This window comes from Exophiala oligosperma (genome assembly GCF_000835515.1).
Source record: "Exophiala oligosperma strain CBS 72588 unplaced genomic scaffold supercont1.4, whole genome shotgun sequence".
NCBI classification, from domain to species: Eukaryota; Fungi; Ascomycota; class Eurotiomycetes; order Chaetothyriales; family Herpotrichiellaceae; genus Exophiala; species Exophiala oligosperma.
The window spans coordinates 106,120-122,785 of record NW_015622821.1 but is presented as its reverse complement, the minus strand read 5'-3'; the positions used below and the strand labels follow the sequence as shown (position 1 = coordinate 122,785).

The window sequence follows — 16,666 nt, the reverse complement described above, 5'->3', positions numbered from 1 at the left end:
TCCATCTTTTTCTGTAAAGCATATTCTCCGAGTGTTTGATAAAGGATTTGACAAACGCCAAAATGGAAGAGAAACAATTAGTCCCAGCCATATCCCTTCGAGGTATGTAACGTTCCCTTCAATACAATCAAACAAAAATCAACGAAGAATATCACATCATTGATACGATTTGAGCACGTAGATTTCGAAAGTCGCCGAGACATCATCACCAAGGAGCTGGTGGATGCATGCGAACATGCCGGGTTTTTGAAATTGGTCGACCACGGCATCACCAGGGAGGAAATAGAGGCCCAATTCGCCATTTCAAAGGCCTATTTCGATCTCCCTCTGGACGTCAAAGCACGTATCCCTCACGATGTCAAGACCAACAATGGATGGGAATACAAGGTAAGCAAAATTGCCATGCGAAAATCAGAAACTGCCTCCTCCTCCTCCCCCCCCAAATTGATGTTTTCGACACGAGGCGCAAGAGGTTTGAAAAGAGAAAAAAAGTTGCTAACCCCTTCTCCTCGTGCACGACAAAAAGTCCCAACTCCGACCCAGCACAAACGCTATCGACCAGAAGGAGTCCTTCTGGCTGATGAAGAACTCGCAATGGCCCTCCGATGAGGAGGTTCCGGGTTTCCGAAAGACCACGTCCCAGTTCATGGCCAAGTGTGAACGTATTTCCGACCAGGTACTCTCGTGCCTCTCTGTCGCACTGGGCTTCGAGGAAGACTACTTCCGCAAGGCAATGGACGTGAATGCCGAAGACTCCCTCACTCAGCTCCGCCTGCTGCACTACATGGCCTCGGAGAAGGGTGCGGCGGGCACGTGGCGTGCCGGCACGCACACCGACATAGGGTGTTTGACGCTCTTGTTCCAGAGGGACGGTGAGGACGGTCTTGAAATCTGCCCTGGACGTGAGAGCTGCCACTCTTACGGCATCGGAGATACGTTCACGCCATTGTCCGCTGAAACAGGACCGATCGTTGTCAATATCGGAGACATGTTAAGTGAGTTGCCCCCCGCCACTCCCTGTCTCCCTCCCCCTTCCCCTCCCAAACGTTCATCCTTTCCTCTACAAATTGACTTGGGTGCTGACTTTTCTCCTCTCTTTCTCAAACACAGTGGCATGGTCCGATGATCGTCTCAAGGCCAATTTCCATCGTGTTCGAGCAAAGGAGGTCGGCCCGTCCCCTGATCGGTACTCGATTGCCTATTTCAACACGGGTAGGAAGAACGTGGTCATGCAAGGCCCGAAGAAGACATAGTGAGTCTCTCCCCACGTCAACCACGACAGTCTATACTTGGTGGACCTATATCTACCATACAATCCGAACGGCCCTGCTGACGACCAAATGCGAACAATAGCCCTGCCGTCACGTGCGGTGAATGGTTTCTTCAAGCCACAGAAAGACAATTTGGGTAAGTGGACTTGTTGGTGAAACAACAATCATCCCGATTGAGATCAATTGTGAAATTTTGGCTGACCATAGCACTCGTGACTCTTTGTTTAGCGCGTTGTCCAAAGCAAGGCAGGAGAAGTCCCTGCTAGAAGATGGCAAAACTACTACTGCGGCATTGAGACCTGTCGCGGTGGCATAAAACCCAACGAGCCCGATGAATGTGTGGTGGTAGTACTACCTATGGTCTCGTCATGTAGATAAGCCCCCTCCCCTAGTGAGGCATGGGCAAGAGATACCTATCTAGGCCAAGCAATGAATTTCCTTTTCGTCCAGTACAAACATCTTGGGGGAAATGTGTCTCCGCTCCTGTAGTGATGGGCTGTATAAATCGAGCCGGCAGAACCTCTCTGGTTCTATGGCTAGAGACGTGTAATGGTCAAAATTTCATCAGGCGGAGGTATTGCCATGCGACATCTCTCTCGGAGTAGTCTACAATGTAACTATTCTATTCGAGATCTAAATCTATTTCCGGTCTGATTGCTCACACAATCCTGAAAGCAACGGCCGTTCCACTCTTGGGAACATACGGATTCAAAGATTCGCTCACAAGAGTGCCCGCAATGCCTGAGAGTACTGTAGAGACGACGCGTCAACCTATACATGTCCTGTGTCAGCGTCCAATGTGCTTGATGATCACCAGATGACACTAGAAAGGGAAGACGTATGTCAAAAAAGAAAAATGGTGGCTCACATAGGTCGGATCAAGTTGCGCAATGGTTTCAACTCCCAGCAATGCCAGGGTGGTTTCGATCTCCTTCTTGAAGGTCCCGATGGCCTTGCTGATCCCGGCTTCGCCGAATGACAAGGCGAACAGGAATGGTCTACCGATGCCCACGGCCTTTGCACCCAAGGCGAGAGCCTTGACGATGTCTGACCCACGGTTGAACCCGCCGTCGACAATGACATCGCACCTGCTCAGGATCTCGGGGCAATTCTTGCGGATCTCGAGCAAGGTCTCCAACGACGAAGGTGCACCATCAAGCTGTCGACCCCCATGGTTTGAGAGCCAAGGGTGGACGTTGTATTTCATGCACATGGCTGCATCTTCCCAACATTGAATCCCTTTGATGGCTATAGGCAGATCAGTCTGACTTCGCAGCCAGCTGATCGCACTATCCCAGTCAAACGATGAATAGACGGGCCTGTTTGCAGAGAGGTCAGTAGATCGTCGAATGGCCTAAAGGGGCTTTTAAGGCGTGGCTAAACTCACGCTCTGATGGCTGAAATTCCACCATCCGGTGTCGTGAAGTCATCTGAGTTGTCTGCTGTGCCTTCGGAGACCTGTACCTGGCGAGTCAGTAAACATGAATAAGAATTAAGACACCCAGAGATTGGAGAAACGTATTTGTACCTCCTCAAACTCCTCTATCCCATGTCGAACATCTCGCTCTCTGTTCCCTGCGCGAATGGCATCTACTGTCAACGCGAAGCCTTTGAACCCTCTCTGGATGGCCAACTTGATTTCATGTTCCGAGGCGGTGAGATCAGTCTTGGCATATATTTGCCAGAAGATACTTTGATCAGGGCCTCGGGAGCTGGCGATCTCCTCTTGCGTGCAGCTGGCCATGTTGCAGACCCAGTGAAGCACATTGCGCCGGGCCGCGGCCCTGGTCATGAGCACCTCTCCCTGAGGATGTGCAAGCTTACCGCCGCCGGCGGGAGATATGAAGAATGGGAGTGAGAATCTCGTCCCCAGTATTGACGTTGAAAGGTCGATATTGTTGACAGGTCGTAGTACTCGAGGTCGAAAACGTACAGTCCGCCAGCTTCTTTCGTTCCATCGTTTCGCCGCCTCATCATCCGCGCCTGCCTGGATGACTTGACATGTACGCCGTTAGATGTTACGGTTGGTCAATCTCGGTGCTGCATCGACTTACACGCCAGTGCCTGAGGGGCGAGGTTTTGGTTCGCGGCCCTTTCAAAGTCGCCGATGCTCACCACGGCGCTCAGCTTGAACCGCTTCTTCAATGGCGCCGCCGGTTGCACCTTTTTCAAAACCAACTCTTGGGCAGAGAGGGCTGGTGTTTGGACCAAAGGTCCCAGTTTCTGTCTTTTTCAGTCAAAAGGCGTAAGCATAACACGGAACCAAATAGTGAGACAAGGAGTTACTGACTCTGGAGTGAGATGTTTTGTGATTGCATCACTAGGATGAAGAGGCTCGTAGACCGCAGTGGCATCTTTGCCCGCATATTTAAGAATAATGGCCGCTCCCCCCGGATGTACATCCAGAAAGGTCGTGAGGTCGTACACGTTTCCTTGTATGATGACCCAACAACTACGGTTCGAAGAGTGTTTCTCGACTTCAGACCTGGTAAAAGTTAACAAAGAATCATATGATATTGATGGGGAGACGTACTGGGACAACATGCTGACCGGGCTATCCATCACAACAAGCCAGTTCTGATTGTTAATCAGGGAACATACATAATCGCACGGCGGTCTTCCATCACGAGGAGCCCTAAATTCATGTGCAACGCCAAAACATCAGAAGCACCGGCCCACGAGAGCAGAGACGCTAGGGGGAACAAGGGTCTTGCCAAGGTGGCGGGCGTTTGCGGTCCGGCTCTACATATCATCGATATCAGCAAGTGGGTCAGGTAGGGTGCGGAATTCCAGCAAGCGGGCCGGTGGTCTTTACACGTCCTGGCCTTTGGTGGCAACGACCTACTAGTTACACTCAGGGAAGGTCTGCCAATTAACGGTCTCGAGACTTGAACAGCTCTCTAGTTATCCTCGGGGCCTATCGGCTTTGACTAGAAGGAGTCACCTAATAACATTGTGTATTTCGAGGTACCTAAAATGACCTCTGTGCAATCAGACACTCCATCGTTGCTCGCATGTGGTGCATACTCGATCACAGTTCAGCTATCATTATCAACAAGAGTATCCTATGCTGGTGATTCAGTGTCCATTGACGACCCCATTAGTAGCTCCATTCGTTGACTCGGAATCACAGCAATGCCCCGTCCTTGTTACCATCTCTCTACTCGCAAGATTTCTGTTGCTAGGCACGTCGATGCTTGGATTCTCGGTGAAAAAGTCAACGGGTTTCAGTGAAACTTGATGGATCTCGACAGGCCTAAGATATCGCATCAGTGTCAGTCAACGCCGCCACACAATGGATATATATGTAGCGCAGAACAGGAAGAAATAACTCACATGACGGGCCAATCCTCGACTCTCGGGTTATGCGTCAAGCCAAACACAGACCAGACGACGACATCATCGTTTTCGACGTTTTCGCCACGGCTGACCATGTCCAGAACACCTCCTATCTCACCGGTGCTCTGGAACGGAAAAGGTCCGTTCGCCCACAACTCATCGTCACGGTACTTTGACACCCAGACATGATGTTGTGCGAATGCTGCTCGCTTGGCCTGGACCGATCGCGTATCAGCCAGAAGGAGCTGCGTGGGCGGTGGGGTCAGCTTGTAGGACACCGGTTTGCCGCTGATGGGATTCTTGATCGATGGATTGGTGATCTTGAAGATCCGGTTGGTCAAGGGACTAGCGTCTGCCCAGGAGGACCGAGTGATCGGCGTCCTGACCACCTTGTACCCATTTCCAGCTGGGTTCGTCGTAGCATTCATTATCTCGGGTAGCGATTCCTCTTGGACCACGGTGTTGTTGGGACCATCGATTGCAGGATCGATTCGGACCGCAAATATATGCTGATGGTTTTGAGCCAGCACACCTGGATTGACGATATTGCCGTACTCGCTGGTCTTGCCGGGCTCGATGTTCACGCAGCTCACGATGCCTGTAGCGCGGACCTCGATGTCGATACCACCGGCCAGGTTGAATTTATAGGCGAATAGATATTCGTAGTTCGCCAGGGTCAAGATGAATTGGACCACAAGTTCTCGGTTACGTGTGACGACCGCGCGCCCAGTTCTCCAGTTGGTGTGTTTCCAGCCTATGCCATTGTCCTGCTCGTGAAGACAGATCACGTTGGGCTGAACGACAACATTGCCTTGTGTATTCACCATGACAGAGTCAAAGTACTTCATGGACGATTCGGTGCTTAGTGTAATGTTCGGAATGTCTAGATCTTGGGCAACTCACTTTGATATGACCCAAGCAGTCACAACCCAGGCCCAGGTTGTTGGCACACATTCCTGCGCCGCCTTCGCCGAAATCAAAGGCTTGCTTGCGATGGAACGGGTCCCGTGGATCAGCGTAGGGGACAGTCTGTGGGTGATTGAGGTCAGCCGTGGCTCTGTTCGCAACACATGGCACCGCTTACCATTTCACTCATTGAGAGGCGATAGAACAGGCTACGGCCAGCATAGTGTACGTCATGAATGACTACTCCTTCTCTCGGGGTGAAGCCGACTCGAAACCTCCAATTCTGCCATGACACCAAAGATTCATCTTCGACTGTGAATGATGGACCATCGGGCTGTATGACATTGAGATCTTTGAGATCTTTACGGACGCCATCCGGTCTGAGTTCAGGCACATATTCCGAAGTAGTGCAGTGAGCCAATGGGTTCTTATCGACTTTGGCGGGATTAGGTACAGCTCCATCTTCGGTCCCGCCCCGAGGAAGTCGAATCACCTTGACCAGTTTTCGTTTGGTCATGTCCACCACCGGGATCAGTGGCACAGGGAAGGGATAGAAGTTGGAATCGGGGTTATTCTGTCGATTGTCTTTGGCATAGACGACGCCTTGGAAGTACCGTCCAGGAGGATCATACACTTCTGGAGTACCGTATGGCCACGGCTCGACGATTACTTCCATGTAATCGGGCAAATTGAGCTCAGCTAAGGCCTCTTTGAACTCTGGAGCAGTCTCGCAAATCTTGAGTAGCATGTCAAACTCCCCCCTAGCTGCAAGTTAGAATGAATTTCTCTCCTTCCTCGATAACACTGTCAGATGAGAAGACGTACAATGTCAAGCTTGGCTGGATGCTTGGACTGATCTCGATCTTCTCGACCACTTCACTGGTCTCTACGTTGACGATGATTTCGTGGTATTCAACTGGCTTTGCACCCATTGAGAAGATATCGTAATGGCACTTGGCCAATCTTGGAGGTGGTTTGACCTTGCTCAGGTCTCCATTGCTGTGTTCGACTTTGAGGTATTCGGCCAACGCCGCCTTCTTGGGCTCTTGGACTCCAATCTGTCGGAACTCGATTGTCTCTCCTGGATGAAGCGAGAGAATAACATCTCGGGCCTTCGTCACTTCAGAGATTGATAGATCTGCAAGGGGATGCATGTTGCCTAGGTGTCTGGGACACTTTCAGAGGATTGTAATAACGTCTGGCACTGCCAAGTGTACGAGACAAGTTGGGGCAGTAAAGGCACTTTTATTCCTACTTCATTAGAGTTGCTCCTACTCAACACCCATGCCACTTCATATCTGATCCAGTGTTTGGATGTGTAATGGATAACGCGAGCCAGAACAGTCGCTGGCCGCCCCTGCGGCAACGGGAGACCCGTGTGCCATTGCCACTGCAGGTGGTGGACCCAAAGTGTCCCAAACAGGCAAACAAAAGCGAAGTTTCCAATTGGCCTACTTCTCACTCCTCAATCAACTCCATCCTACGATTAGATAACGCTTCGAATCACTTCTGGACTTCCGCGATGAGGATACTTACTCGATGACACACTGGAACGATAGCAGAGTTGATACGGGAATTTCGATTTCTCCTACAAGATGCCACCTAGCGTTCAAATCGGCGCCTTGGCCGCGAACTACAACACGGGTTCCGAAATAGGCAGCATGTCAATTGACACGGATTTCCGACCCGTGCATGGAGTGACATTCGACATTCGCAATCACTCAACCCCATGCCATCAAAAGAACTTTTGGCACATTTTCACTGGAAATGGCAAAGTACTACTCTTCCAAAACCGACAACAATGCCGTTGCCTACATAAACGGTAAGGTCTTCACAATCGACCAGACCAGGCCGTGGGCCACCGGGTTTGTGGTATCGTGGGACGGCATCTTCGAGGCGGTGGGCGACGACGCCGAGATCATGGCCGTCGCCGACGCTCGTCGCCTGGCCACCTACGACCTCGGCGGCAGGTTCGTCATGCCGGGGATCCACGACGCACACACGCACCTCCTGATGGCCGGCGAAGGCAAGGTCTGGCAGACCAACATTGGGTGGGAGTCGACCGAAAAGTCCATCGCCTCGGACCTGGAGCGAAACATGTGTAACTGCCGGTATGCCCACATCGTGGGCGACTGGGTCGTCGGCAACTTCTACCTCCCCAGCCTGTTCCCTGAGGGCAGGCCGGACCGCAAGTACCTCGACGACGTCTTCCCCACGACGCCCGTCCTGATCCGCGAGATGAGCGGGCACAAGGTACTTGTCAACAGCGAGGCGCTGCGCCGGATGAACCTGGACCCCTACACGTCCCAGCCGCCGCCCGGGGGCGTGTTCGTCCGCAGGCCCGAGGACGGCGCCATGACGGGGGAACTCTTCGAGACGGCCACGGGCGCCGCGTGGACCAAGCTGCCCATTCCGCCGTTGGCCATCGTCAAGGAAAGCATCCGACGCAGCATCAAGACCTGCCACCGGTACGGGATCACGTCGATCCAGGAGGCGAGCGCCAACACCTTGTATCTGCACGCGCTGCGGGAGCTCGAGGAGGAGAACCGGCTGGACCTCGACGTGCACCCCCACATCGTGTGCGGGAACGAGTTCTTCAGCTGCGAGACCAAGCAGAGCCTCGAGGCGCTGCTGGACGTCGCCGAGGCCTTCCGGAGCAGGCACGTCGACAGCCGCTTCGTCAAGTTCTGGCTCGACGGCTCGCCCATCGAACCGGGCTCGACGCACTGCAGTTTGGACGACCACGGGGTGCCGGACAAGAAATTCTTGTTCTTCGACGACGAAACTCTCCTCGAGGCCGTGCGACGGTACGACGCGCGTGGGTTCACGTGCAAGATGCACGCGGCGGGAGAGGGGAGTGTGAGGCAGGCCTTGGACGTTTACCAGGCCGTCAGGGCCGGGAATGCCAATGGGCCGAGACATGAGATTGCACATTCGAATGCGATTCATCCTGGTAAGTTCATGTTTTTGTTCGGTTTCGGATCTCATACAAGCACATACAATCTTTTTCCCTCGTGGCTTATTGTTCTCCAGACGATTTCTCAAGACTCGCCGCCCTCCGCGTCACGGCTGAAATGTCACCTTCCGTGTTCCACATCGCGGACACGTTTGAGCAGATCGGCCACACGTTGCGGTACGAGTTCGACCGGGTCCACCTCGCCGGGGCAAGGACGACCATCGGCACGGATTACCCCATCACCAAGACCCCAAATTTACTGCCTCCGGTGGCCGGTCTCGTGGGAAAGGTCACGGTCGACCCGAGAAGAGCGACGAGGACGGGTAGTCCTAGGGCAGAGGAAGCAGAAGAGAGCCACGACGACGGAAGCAAGACGGCGGGTGAGGTCAGTGGGCCAATCTTGTGCTACTTGTTGACGCTAGGGGCGGCCGAAGCGCTGGGCAAGGAGAATACGACGGGAAGCATCGAGGTGGGCAAGAAGGCCAACTTTGTCGCCTTCAGTCACGACTTGAGCAAAGGGGAGTTCGCGGACGCGGAGGTCCTCCAGACGTGGTTCGAGGGCCGGGTGGTCTTTAGCAGAGAAGAATTGGAAGAGGAAGCTCGATCATTATGATACGACACGCACATATAAGACACATAGACGTTGCCGCTAGGTCCCCGGTAACTCTCTCCCAATGGATCTTGATGGCTTCTCCTTGATTTCTGCATTCCACATCCACGTCCATCGCGCGCGTTCATCTCTCAAGTCAACGACGCAGCAAAGTGAGTCTCAAGCTAGCCTAGCGTCCGTAGGCATCGACGAAATTCTCAGAAATGAACGCAATGCCCTCGGCACGGTAATAATCGTCCTCTGCGTACATCAGGTTTGTGTCGTTGGTGTCAAAGACGATGTTTTGTGGCGTCGTGAGGTTATACGACGGCCAATGTACGTCGGTGGCTATTCGAACAAAAAGGTCAGTACAGATGGGTCTCCAAACACTCTGCCATTACCCAAAAACAACACACCAGACAACGTGGTCTGTGGACGTGTCCAAAAGAATCAAGGGGAAAAAAAAGACAAAGACATACCATTATTCATGTTAGGGTCAAGGTCAGTGATGAAACTCGACCACATTCGAGTCATTATGTTGGCCAATCGATCATACGATTGCGGCTTATTGGCAAAAGGGTCCACGGCGACAGAGTTGTTATAACCCTGACCGGCCGTGTTGTCAAAGACGAATGCGACCTCCTGGAAATGAGTCGCTCCAATCTGGGGCGGCACGCCGTTCGGGACGACGTTGAAATGGTAACTGTACCCGCTGACGTTCTGGGAAGCCCAGCACATGGACGCGAACCGGCGAGGGGCTTGCATGCTCAGGTCGCCGCCGTACGCCGACGCCCGCTTGTACTGTTTGCCCAGCATGGCCCAGGGCCCGGTAGGTCGACCGTCCAGCGTGGCGGGGATCCCGATCCCCGGGATGTCCGGGTACAGGGCCGCAAGTGTCTGGGTCGTGGTCACGTTGGGGCCCGTGGACATGACATAGTCCAGGAATTGTTGGGTGGTGTTGATCCCTTTGCCACCGAACGAGGTCCCCTCGTCAAAGTTGGTGCCCTGCAGGATCGGAACTTTCACAAACTTGCCGTCGAGAAGTTGTTGAGCTATAGAGCCCTTGATAAAGTCACCGTCGATGACCCCTCCCCACCCGGGCACCGTCGCCGTCACACTGCTGTTGAGGACGTTGCTGAGTTTTTGGATGGGCACTTTCCTCAAACAGGCCAGCGTGTCGGACGCGGAGCTGCAGTTGGTCGCCTTTGTGATGTTGTTGTAGTATTTGTCCCAGGCCGAGGCGTTGACATTCGGGGCGAACGGGATCGGCCCACCGCTCTCCATGATGCCGGCACGGAAGATCTTGTCGTCACGTCCACCGTAGGCGATGAGGTGTGTCCCGACCGAGTTACCTCCAGCGGACTCTCCCCAGATGGTCACCTGGCTTGGATCTCCGCCGAACGCGGCGATGTTTTCTTGAACCCAGTGTAGAGCCAGGCGCTGGTCACGGAAGCCCAGATTGGTGACACCTGCCTTCATGACCGCAGTGCCAAAGAGATAACCAAACGCTTGAAGCCGGTAGTTGATGCTGACGCCGATGAATGGCTTTCCCATCTCCGCGGACGCTTGGACGATCTTGCTCAGGTTGTACCGTGGATCTCGACCTCCTCCTTCGAAGAAGCCGCCGCCGTGAATCCATACTCCCACTGGTAAGCTTGCATTCTGTCCCATACCGCTGGGGCGGATGACGTTGAGTGTGAGGCAGTCCTCACTGACAATGTTTCCAAGTACCCACTGGTCACTTCCGTAGCCGTAGCATTCGTAACCATACTGAGTGGCATTTCTGGAATCATCCCAAGTCGTGTTCAAAGATTTTGGTAGATTGAAGCGCAGTTCACCCACAGGTGGTTGGGCAAAGGGCATTCCCAGGAAAAAATCCTGATTGTACGAAGAGCTGTGTACGCCAAAGTAGCTACCATTCTTGATTTTGACTGTGGGAGCATCGTTTTGCCGGGCTATGAGACCTCCATAGACGGGAGAGGTAAGCAATGCCGCCCAGAGAAAGCCCAGCAGTCGAAGTGTTGACGATAGAAGCATCTTGGGTTGTCTATATTCATCCAAAGGAAACACACGAGAGGAGAGAAGAATACAGAGACCCTCAAGCCGAGGTCACAAGGACGATCCCAACATTTTGTAGTCCACTGGTGAGTGAGGCCTTTGCATGGAATACGTTCCACCCAGGGTCGAGCTGGTCGTGACCCACATACGACATGGAATGTGATGTGTCGGTTACTCGTACGGGGTATGGGGGAATAACTGCCGGTGATTGAAAGAAATCAACAGTAGCCGAAATGTAATCGATAATGTGTCGATCAAGTGAAAGTCCATTTTCCGGACATGGATTCGACAACACTGAAGGCGGGGTCAAAATGCTAGCCTTGAAAGAAGGTGGAAACTTGAGTACAACAAAGACTTCGTACAGGAAGAGGAGGCGAAAGGTTGAAGTTGGGCAGGGCATCACGGGGATCATCCTGGCTTTGGTTAGTGGAAGCATTAAAATTCTGGATAGTTATTACAGTAAAATAAAATAGCCGAGGAGAGTTGCCGCTGAATTGTCTTCAGGCTACGGATATCGTCGACCTCATACGGATGTCGGTGTTGATCAGGACGGGGCAAAAGAGGCGGGGAAGACAACGACCACGTCATGATGTTGAAGCCAAGTTCAGTTAAGCTTGAAGGCCAGAATGGATCAAGGGTCCGAGACCAAGATGGAGAGGAGCAATTTGACTAGTTGGACCAAATTGTGATGGGGAAGATGCGGATGTGGTGGTCGAATATTGAATTGTCTGCTTGTACTCAGTAACCGATGATACGCCGTGAGAGAGAGAGAGTAGAGAGGGTAACGAATACCCCAGTCACTTCAGGACCCTTGTGTGCATGCCGAGTAAATATGAAGACTTGAAGAAAACAAGGTGTGATTATCTACTTCTACTGCCTACAAGCCCAAGTGGTCTTCATCCTACTTCTTGCCTATTGATCCAGGCATACCAATCTTTTCCAATGGCTTCCCATCCACCCAGGTATCAACCTTGTCAGGATAGAAGCACAACATCCCACTGATCTGTACACTCTCCAACATGGGATTCTTATACCACCAAACCACGTCCTTGTATTCCTTTCCATTCACAGTGGCATTGTAGTAACTCGCCTCTCCTTTGTATGGACAGCCCGTGTGTGTCTCACTGGGCGTGAGATATTCCCACTTGACGGCGGTTCGAGGAAGGTACCATCTGCCGGGGAACTTGGTCTCCCACAGCGACATGACACCTCCATCTGAGCCCGTGTCGGCCAGACAGACCCCGTCAATCTCAACGCGCACCTTGCGTCCGGACGGGAGAATGTCCACCCGATGAAAAGGGTCTTTGGGGTGATAAAGGACCTGCGCTTGTTCCTCGTACCACGCATCGATGGCCTTGAAGTCGACCTTGACGTGGTTTGCGAGGTCGGAATTGAATGACTCCGGAACGATCAGCGCAGGGACCCATTTGTCACCGACCGACAGCTTCGAAGTCGACGAGTCGATGCCAGAGATGGGTTTGTCTTGTTCAAAGGTGGCCGTCTCCAGGAAATCGGCCTTTGGGATCCAGTAGTAAGGGAAATATTGGTGCTCCCACACCAATTTCGCGTCGGTTGTATCGAAAATGTACTTGCCATTCAAAACACCGCGGACTCGCTTGGTCGTGGGGACAATCTGGGGCCGGAATTCCGCCTTGGGGTTGAAGAGTTTAGAAGCTAGATCTGCTAGACTGGAAATCGAATACTTGTCAGCACAGCTTAGGCAGACGAGGCATGTGAAAGGTCCCAATCACTCACCCGGACATTTTGCGTGACGATGGCTTGAACTGATTCCACGAGGAAAGGTGGTCCCGGGCGAGGAGAAGTCGCGGTAGTGACCTGGACGCCAGCTTTTACAAAACCCTGGTTCCTGACGAAAGAATTGTAGTTTCAAGCAGGTAGAAGTCGTCGTTGATATAAACCTTTGTGGTAATTGGAGGGTGAGCACGCGATATCAAGCCACCGATGCGACAGATCAATTAGTCAGATGTGCTGATTAGACGGGAATCGAGAGGAGCTGGCCGGCGCTCGATGGATATACGCGCTTCCGAGGAAATAAAGATCTGATCCGTTCAATTGATTACACTGCAACAAGTGTGACGGTGCAATTGGAAATAAAGGTGCTTACATATCGTCGTTGTCTTTAGCAAGTCAATTTCACTCAATGATGCGGGGAATGAGAGACACGGAGGTTCCGAGCACTCCGTCTGCTGCTACATGGACCAAAAACTTCCCTCTCCGGTTAATGGTAGAATCTAGTATCTATTCTCTCGCTGACTACAAGTTTGGTTGCTGCTGATCATCGTGCCGATATCGATGGAGTCTCAAGATACACCGAGATCATGAACGTGAGGATGATTGAATAGACAGTCCTCGATTCGCATTTGACTATATGACTAATCAAGCCATGACCCTCTATTGACTTTTGCTGACTTGTGTCCCATGGCTATTTGATCGATACTGTCATGTCCTGGCAGTCCTGCTGCCCCATTCCTTATGCACCAAATGGAGCAGGGCCACCAGGGTTGCCTCGGTAAGTCTCTCTCTGGCGCTGAGCCGCCTTCTCGGGGTCAAGCTTGTCCTGACTGAGGACACTAGCCCTGCGTTCAGCCGTGCTCGCTCTTCGCTGGTGCTCTTCGGTTTCCTCATAATCAATCAAGACTTCACCATTCTTGCCATAGCGATGAGGTTCGTTCTTCGCGGTCCATACTACAGTGAAGATATTTTTGGTCTTGTGGAAGATTGTGTCCATCTCTTCAAGAGATCGATAAGCGGTTTCCGGGTAGAAGAAATAGACGACAGGGAAGATGAAGGCGTTGCTAGAGGTTCAATCAGCATCAGAGAAGCGGCATAATCCAACAAGTATGACTCACATGACAGCAAAGATGATATAGGTTTTGTATCCAATGCTGGAAAAGGACACAGGGGTGATCATCACAACCATGAAATTGAATGCCCAGTTGGCACTGGTACTCAGGGCATTGGAAGGAGCTCGAATGCGCAAAGGCACAATCTCAGCTGGATATAACCATGTCATACCGAGCCATCCAATTGCGAAGAAGGTATTGAAGACGAACAAAAAGGTCGCGGCCACGATACCGCAAGCGGTTCCGCCAATCTTCGTCATGACGGCAAGAATAATCATGGAGATGGACATGCCAGCGGCTCCGACCAACATGAGCTTCCGACGACCGACTTTCTCGATGATGAAGACGGCGATCCAAGAGGCCAAAAAGTACTCGGTTCCGTTGCACGCAGCAAGAATTCGTGAGATGAAAGGCGTCAACCCAATCTCGTTCTGGTAGATGGTGGCAGCATAGTATGTGATCAACTGCGCTAGATTAGCCTTGGTACTATCATAGACAAGGATGTGGAGGACTCACGTTGATACCAGAGATTTGTTGGAAGACTTGATTGACATATGCCAATGCAACGCGATGGAAGTGGCGATCCTCATCCATGGTGAATAAGTCGCGGAAAGTTGCTTTTTGCTGCTCAAGGACGGTATCTTTGATGGCAGAGAATTCAGCAGCGATATATCTGTCTTCGACCGACTTCTCGGAGAGAGCGGCAAGCACTTCGACGGCCTCTTGCTCATGTCCCTTGAGTATCAACCATCTGGGCGATTCTGGAAGCTCCAAGATGAACACAAGGATGATGAGAGCAAAGACGATTTGGAATGCGATAGGGAAGCGCCATGAAGCCTGGCTGTCCAAGAAAGAAAAGGCGAAATCAATCCAGTATGAGATGCAGATACCGCCAGTAATCAAAGCACCTTCGACCATGACAAGTTGTCCACGACGGTGCGACTTTGAGCACTCGGATTGCCATGTAGGCACGGTTGACGTGTTGAGACCATTGCCCATGCCCGTGATGATTCGGCCAACGATGAAATGCGCCAGGCTGAAAGCTGTACATTGAAGAGTCGCACCGATCACCATGATGGCTGAACCGAGGAAGATGGTCTTGCGTCGTCCCAAGTATTCACCAAGCCAGATGCATGCGATTGCACCACAGAAGCATCCAACATTGTACGATGCGACCGAGATACCTTGGATGGTTGAGATGTGGTTTGCCTGGCTCTTAGTTAAGCCAGATTGCGTCGTATCGATCTCTGGAAAGACGTTTGTAAACGAGGGCAGGGTCAAAAGACCACCCATCACACCTTGGTCATAGCCGAATAACCTAGAACTATGGTCAGCGAATGTCCAGGCCCTGAATCAGATGCTTCCTTACAAGAAATCCAGACCAGCGATAACACCAATGGCGACGTTCAGTCTGGTGCCACGAAGGCCCAAGTAGCGGCTGCGGCCCTTGAATAGTTGCATGTTGATCGCGTTGCAAGGCCAGAATCCAGTATGAGTGGCTTCGAGAAAGAGTGCCTTGGTCGGGAAATGCGCGACTCTTTATGTAGGGAGTCGAAAGCGATGAAGGCCTGTCTGCAATGTCCATGCGATCCCGAGAAAAAGATACTTGTGGAGCAGAAAGCGGATCGACTCCATGACTCCAGTACGGAGTGGATAGTGGCGTCGGGATCGATGTCATAGCGACAGACCTGTTGGTGTGTTTCCTCAACCATATGCACCCATGGTTGCAGTCATGGCGGAGGCGGCGCAGTGCAGCTGGAGAAAGAGATCAGCATGACGGAATTTTCGCAGTCTCCGCAAACCGAGTAGGTTGATGCTTGGTACTCGTCGGGTTACCCAAAATGGAAGTCCGTTGGGCCCTGCCGCTTTGACTGTAACAGTCGTTGCTTAAAGCCTCGCTAGGCACATGGGCATGATCCACCGGATGCCCGCCTTAAAAAGGCAAGGGAAATTTCTGACCCATACAATATCGGAGCACGTTCGGCCTCCCACCCGAACGGCTCAAGGAATTTCTTGTCGGCGTGGTGAAGAATGGGTTCTTTTTTTCTGTTGAAACGTTTTTCGTGTGCGCAGATGATGTATTCCCTATCCACTTGGCAAAATTCACATGCACAGTGCTCTCGGTCTTCATGGCTGAAATAGTAACCGGGAATACGGGACATGTGGTCGGATGTAGTGTACGTAAGAGTCTCTGGATGGTCGGTGAAAATATCTCGAAAACAATCGGATGCATATCGGCCACTGAACTGATAGGGTGGCTGGACTTGGACAGATACCGTCAACCATGCAGCGTAACACAGCCGGGGTGCATCCGCCGGGGAGTCGCCTTGTCCAAGGTAGAGTAGTCTAACCCAAGTCTTCCAGCCGGGAGCGCGCGCTCGAGAACCCGGGGTAGACAACACATAGTAGGATACGGGGAAAGGAGTCATGCCATACGCAGCCCCTGTGGCATGGCGGGAACCCTGCTTGAAGCTTGCCGGTTGCGTGGTATCAGTTGCAGTGATACCTGGGGTGAAGGCATTCGGCCTTTTGTTGACATATCCGGCCTGGCATCTCGGACCTCCTGAATAGGAAATCCCGTCGACTGATCCTTGCATATACACACACCACCAACCCGGAACACGGCAAGTGCTGAGTTTAGATTCACGGAAATGATTCTAGAATGGCTGGAAGGGTTTCGAGA

The 16,666-nt window shown here is 52.2% G+C and overlaps 6 protein-coding genes across 6 annotated transcripts; 2 read left to right on the top strand and 4 right to left on the bottom strand.

The window, feature by feature from the left end:
- Positions 1–62: 62 nt before the first annotated feature.
- Positions 63–1,253, top strand: PV06_04194 (uncharacterized protein; the record flags this gene model as incomplete). The annotated part of the gene is made up of 4 exons (XM_016405056.1): positions 63–102; positions 182–387; positions 527–995; positions 1,111–1,253. 4 exons carry the CDS (start codon positions 63–65, stop codon positions 1,251–1,253), a joined length of 858 nt encoding a protein of 285 aa, XP_016263262.1.
- Positions 1,254–1,991: 738 nt separating this feature from the next.
- Positions 1,992–3,895, bottom strand: PV06_04193 (uncharacterized protein; the record flags this gene model as incomplete). The annotated part of the gene is made up of 7 exons (XM_016405055.1): positions 1,992–2,042; positions 2,140–2,590; positions 2,659–2,729; positions 2,800–3,266; positions 3,326–3,494; positions 3,558–3,756; positions 3,873–3,895. 7 exons carry the CDS (start codon positions 3,893–3,895, stop codon positions 1,992–1,994), a joined length of 1,431 nt encoding a protein of 476 aa, XP_016263261.1.
- A 374-nt stretch (positions 3,896–4,269) lies between these two features.
- Positions 4,270–6,670, bottom strand: PV06_04192 (uncharacterized protein; the record flags this gene model as incomplete). Its single annotated transcript, XM_016405054.1, has 5 exons — positions 4,270–4,527; positions 4,608–5,452; positions 5,514–5,639; positions 5,695–6,277; positions 6,342–6,670. 5 exons carry the CDS (start codon positions 6,668–6,670, stop codon positions 4,350–4,352), a joined length of 2,061 nt encoding a protein of 686 aa, XP_016263260.1. The 3' UTR covers positions 4,270–4,349.
- Positions 6,671–7,283: 613 nt separating this feature from the next.
- Positions 7,284–9,085, top strand: PV06_04191 (uncharacterized protein; the record flags this gene model as incomplete). The annotated part of the gene is made up of 2 exons (XM_016405053.1): positions 7,284–8,469; positions 8,550–9,085. The coding sequence occupies 2 exons, from the start codon at positions 7,284–7,286 to the stop codon at positions 9,083–9,085; spliced, it is 1,722 nt and encodes a 573-aa protein (XP_016263259.1).
- Positions 9,086–11,959: 2,874 nt separating this feature from the next.
- PV06_04190 (uncharacterized protein) lies at positions 11,960–13,221 on the bottom strand. Its single transcript, XM_016405052.1, has 2 exons — positions 12,875–13,221; positions 11,960–12,807 (listed from the first exon to the last, which is right to left on the bottom strand). The coding sequence occupies exons 1-2, from the start codon at positions 12,880–12,882 to the stop codon at positions 12,021–12,023; spliced, it is 795 nt and encodes a 264-aa protein (XP_016263258.1). The 5' UTR covers positions 12,883–13,221; the 3' UTR covers positions 11,960–12,020.
- Positions 13,222–13,388: 167 nt separating this feature from the next.
- PV06_04189 (uncharacterized protein) lies at positions 13,389–16,468 on the bottom strand. Its single transcript, XM_016405051.1, has 4 exons — positions 15,353–16,468; positions 14,500–15,301; positions 13,990–14,447; positions 13,389–13,935 (listed from the first exon to the last, which is right to left on the bottom strand). The coding sequence occupies exons 1-4, from the start codon at positions 15,442–15,444 to the stop codon at positions 13,611–13,613; spliced, it is 1,677 nt and encodes a 558-aa protein (XP_016263257.1). The 5' UTR covers positions 15,445–16,468; the 3' UTR covers positions 13,389–13,610.
- Positions 16,469–16,666: the final 198 nt, after the last annotated feature.

Coding starts and splice junctions, on each gene's coding strand:
- PV06_04189 (XM_016405051.1), bottom strand. CDS start 15,444: ATGCAACTATTCAAGGGCCGCAGCCGCTACTTGGGCCTTCGTGGCACC. Junction 15,302..15,352: donor ATCGCTGGTCTGGATTTCTT/GTAAGGAAGCAT, acceptor CCATAGTTCTAG/GTTATTCGGCTATGACCAAG. Junction 13,936..13,989: donor TATATCATCTTTGCTGTCAT/GTGAGTCATACT, acceptor TTGAACCTCTAG/CAACGCCTTCATCTTCCCTG.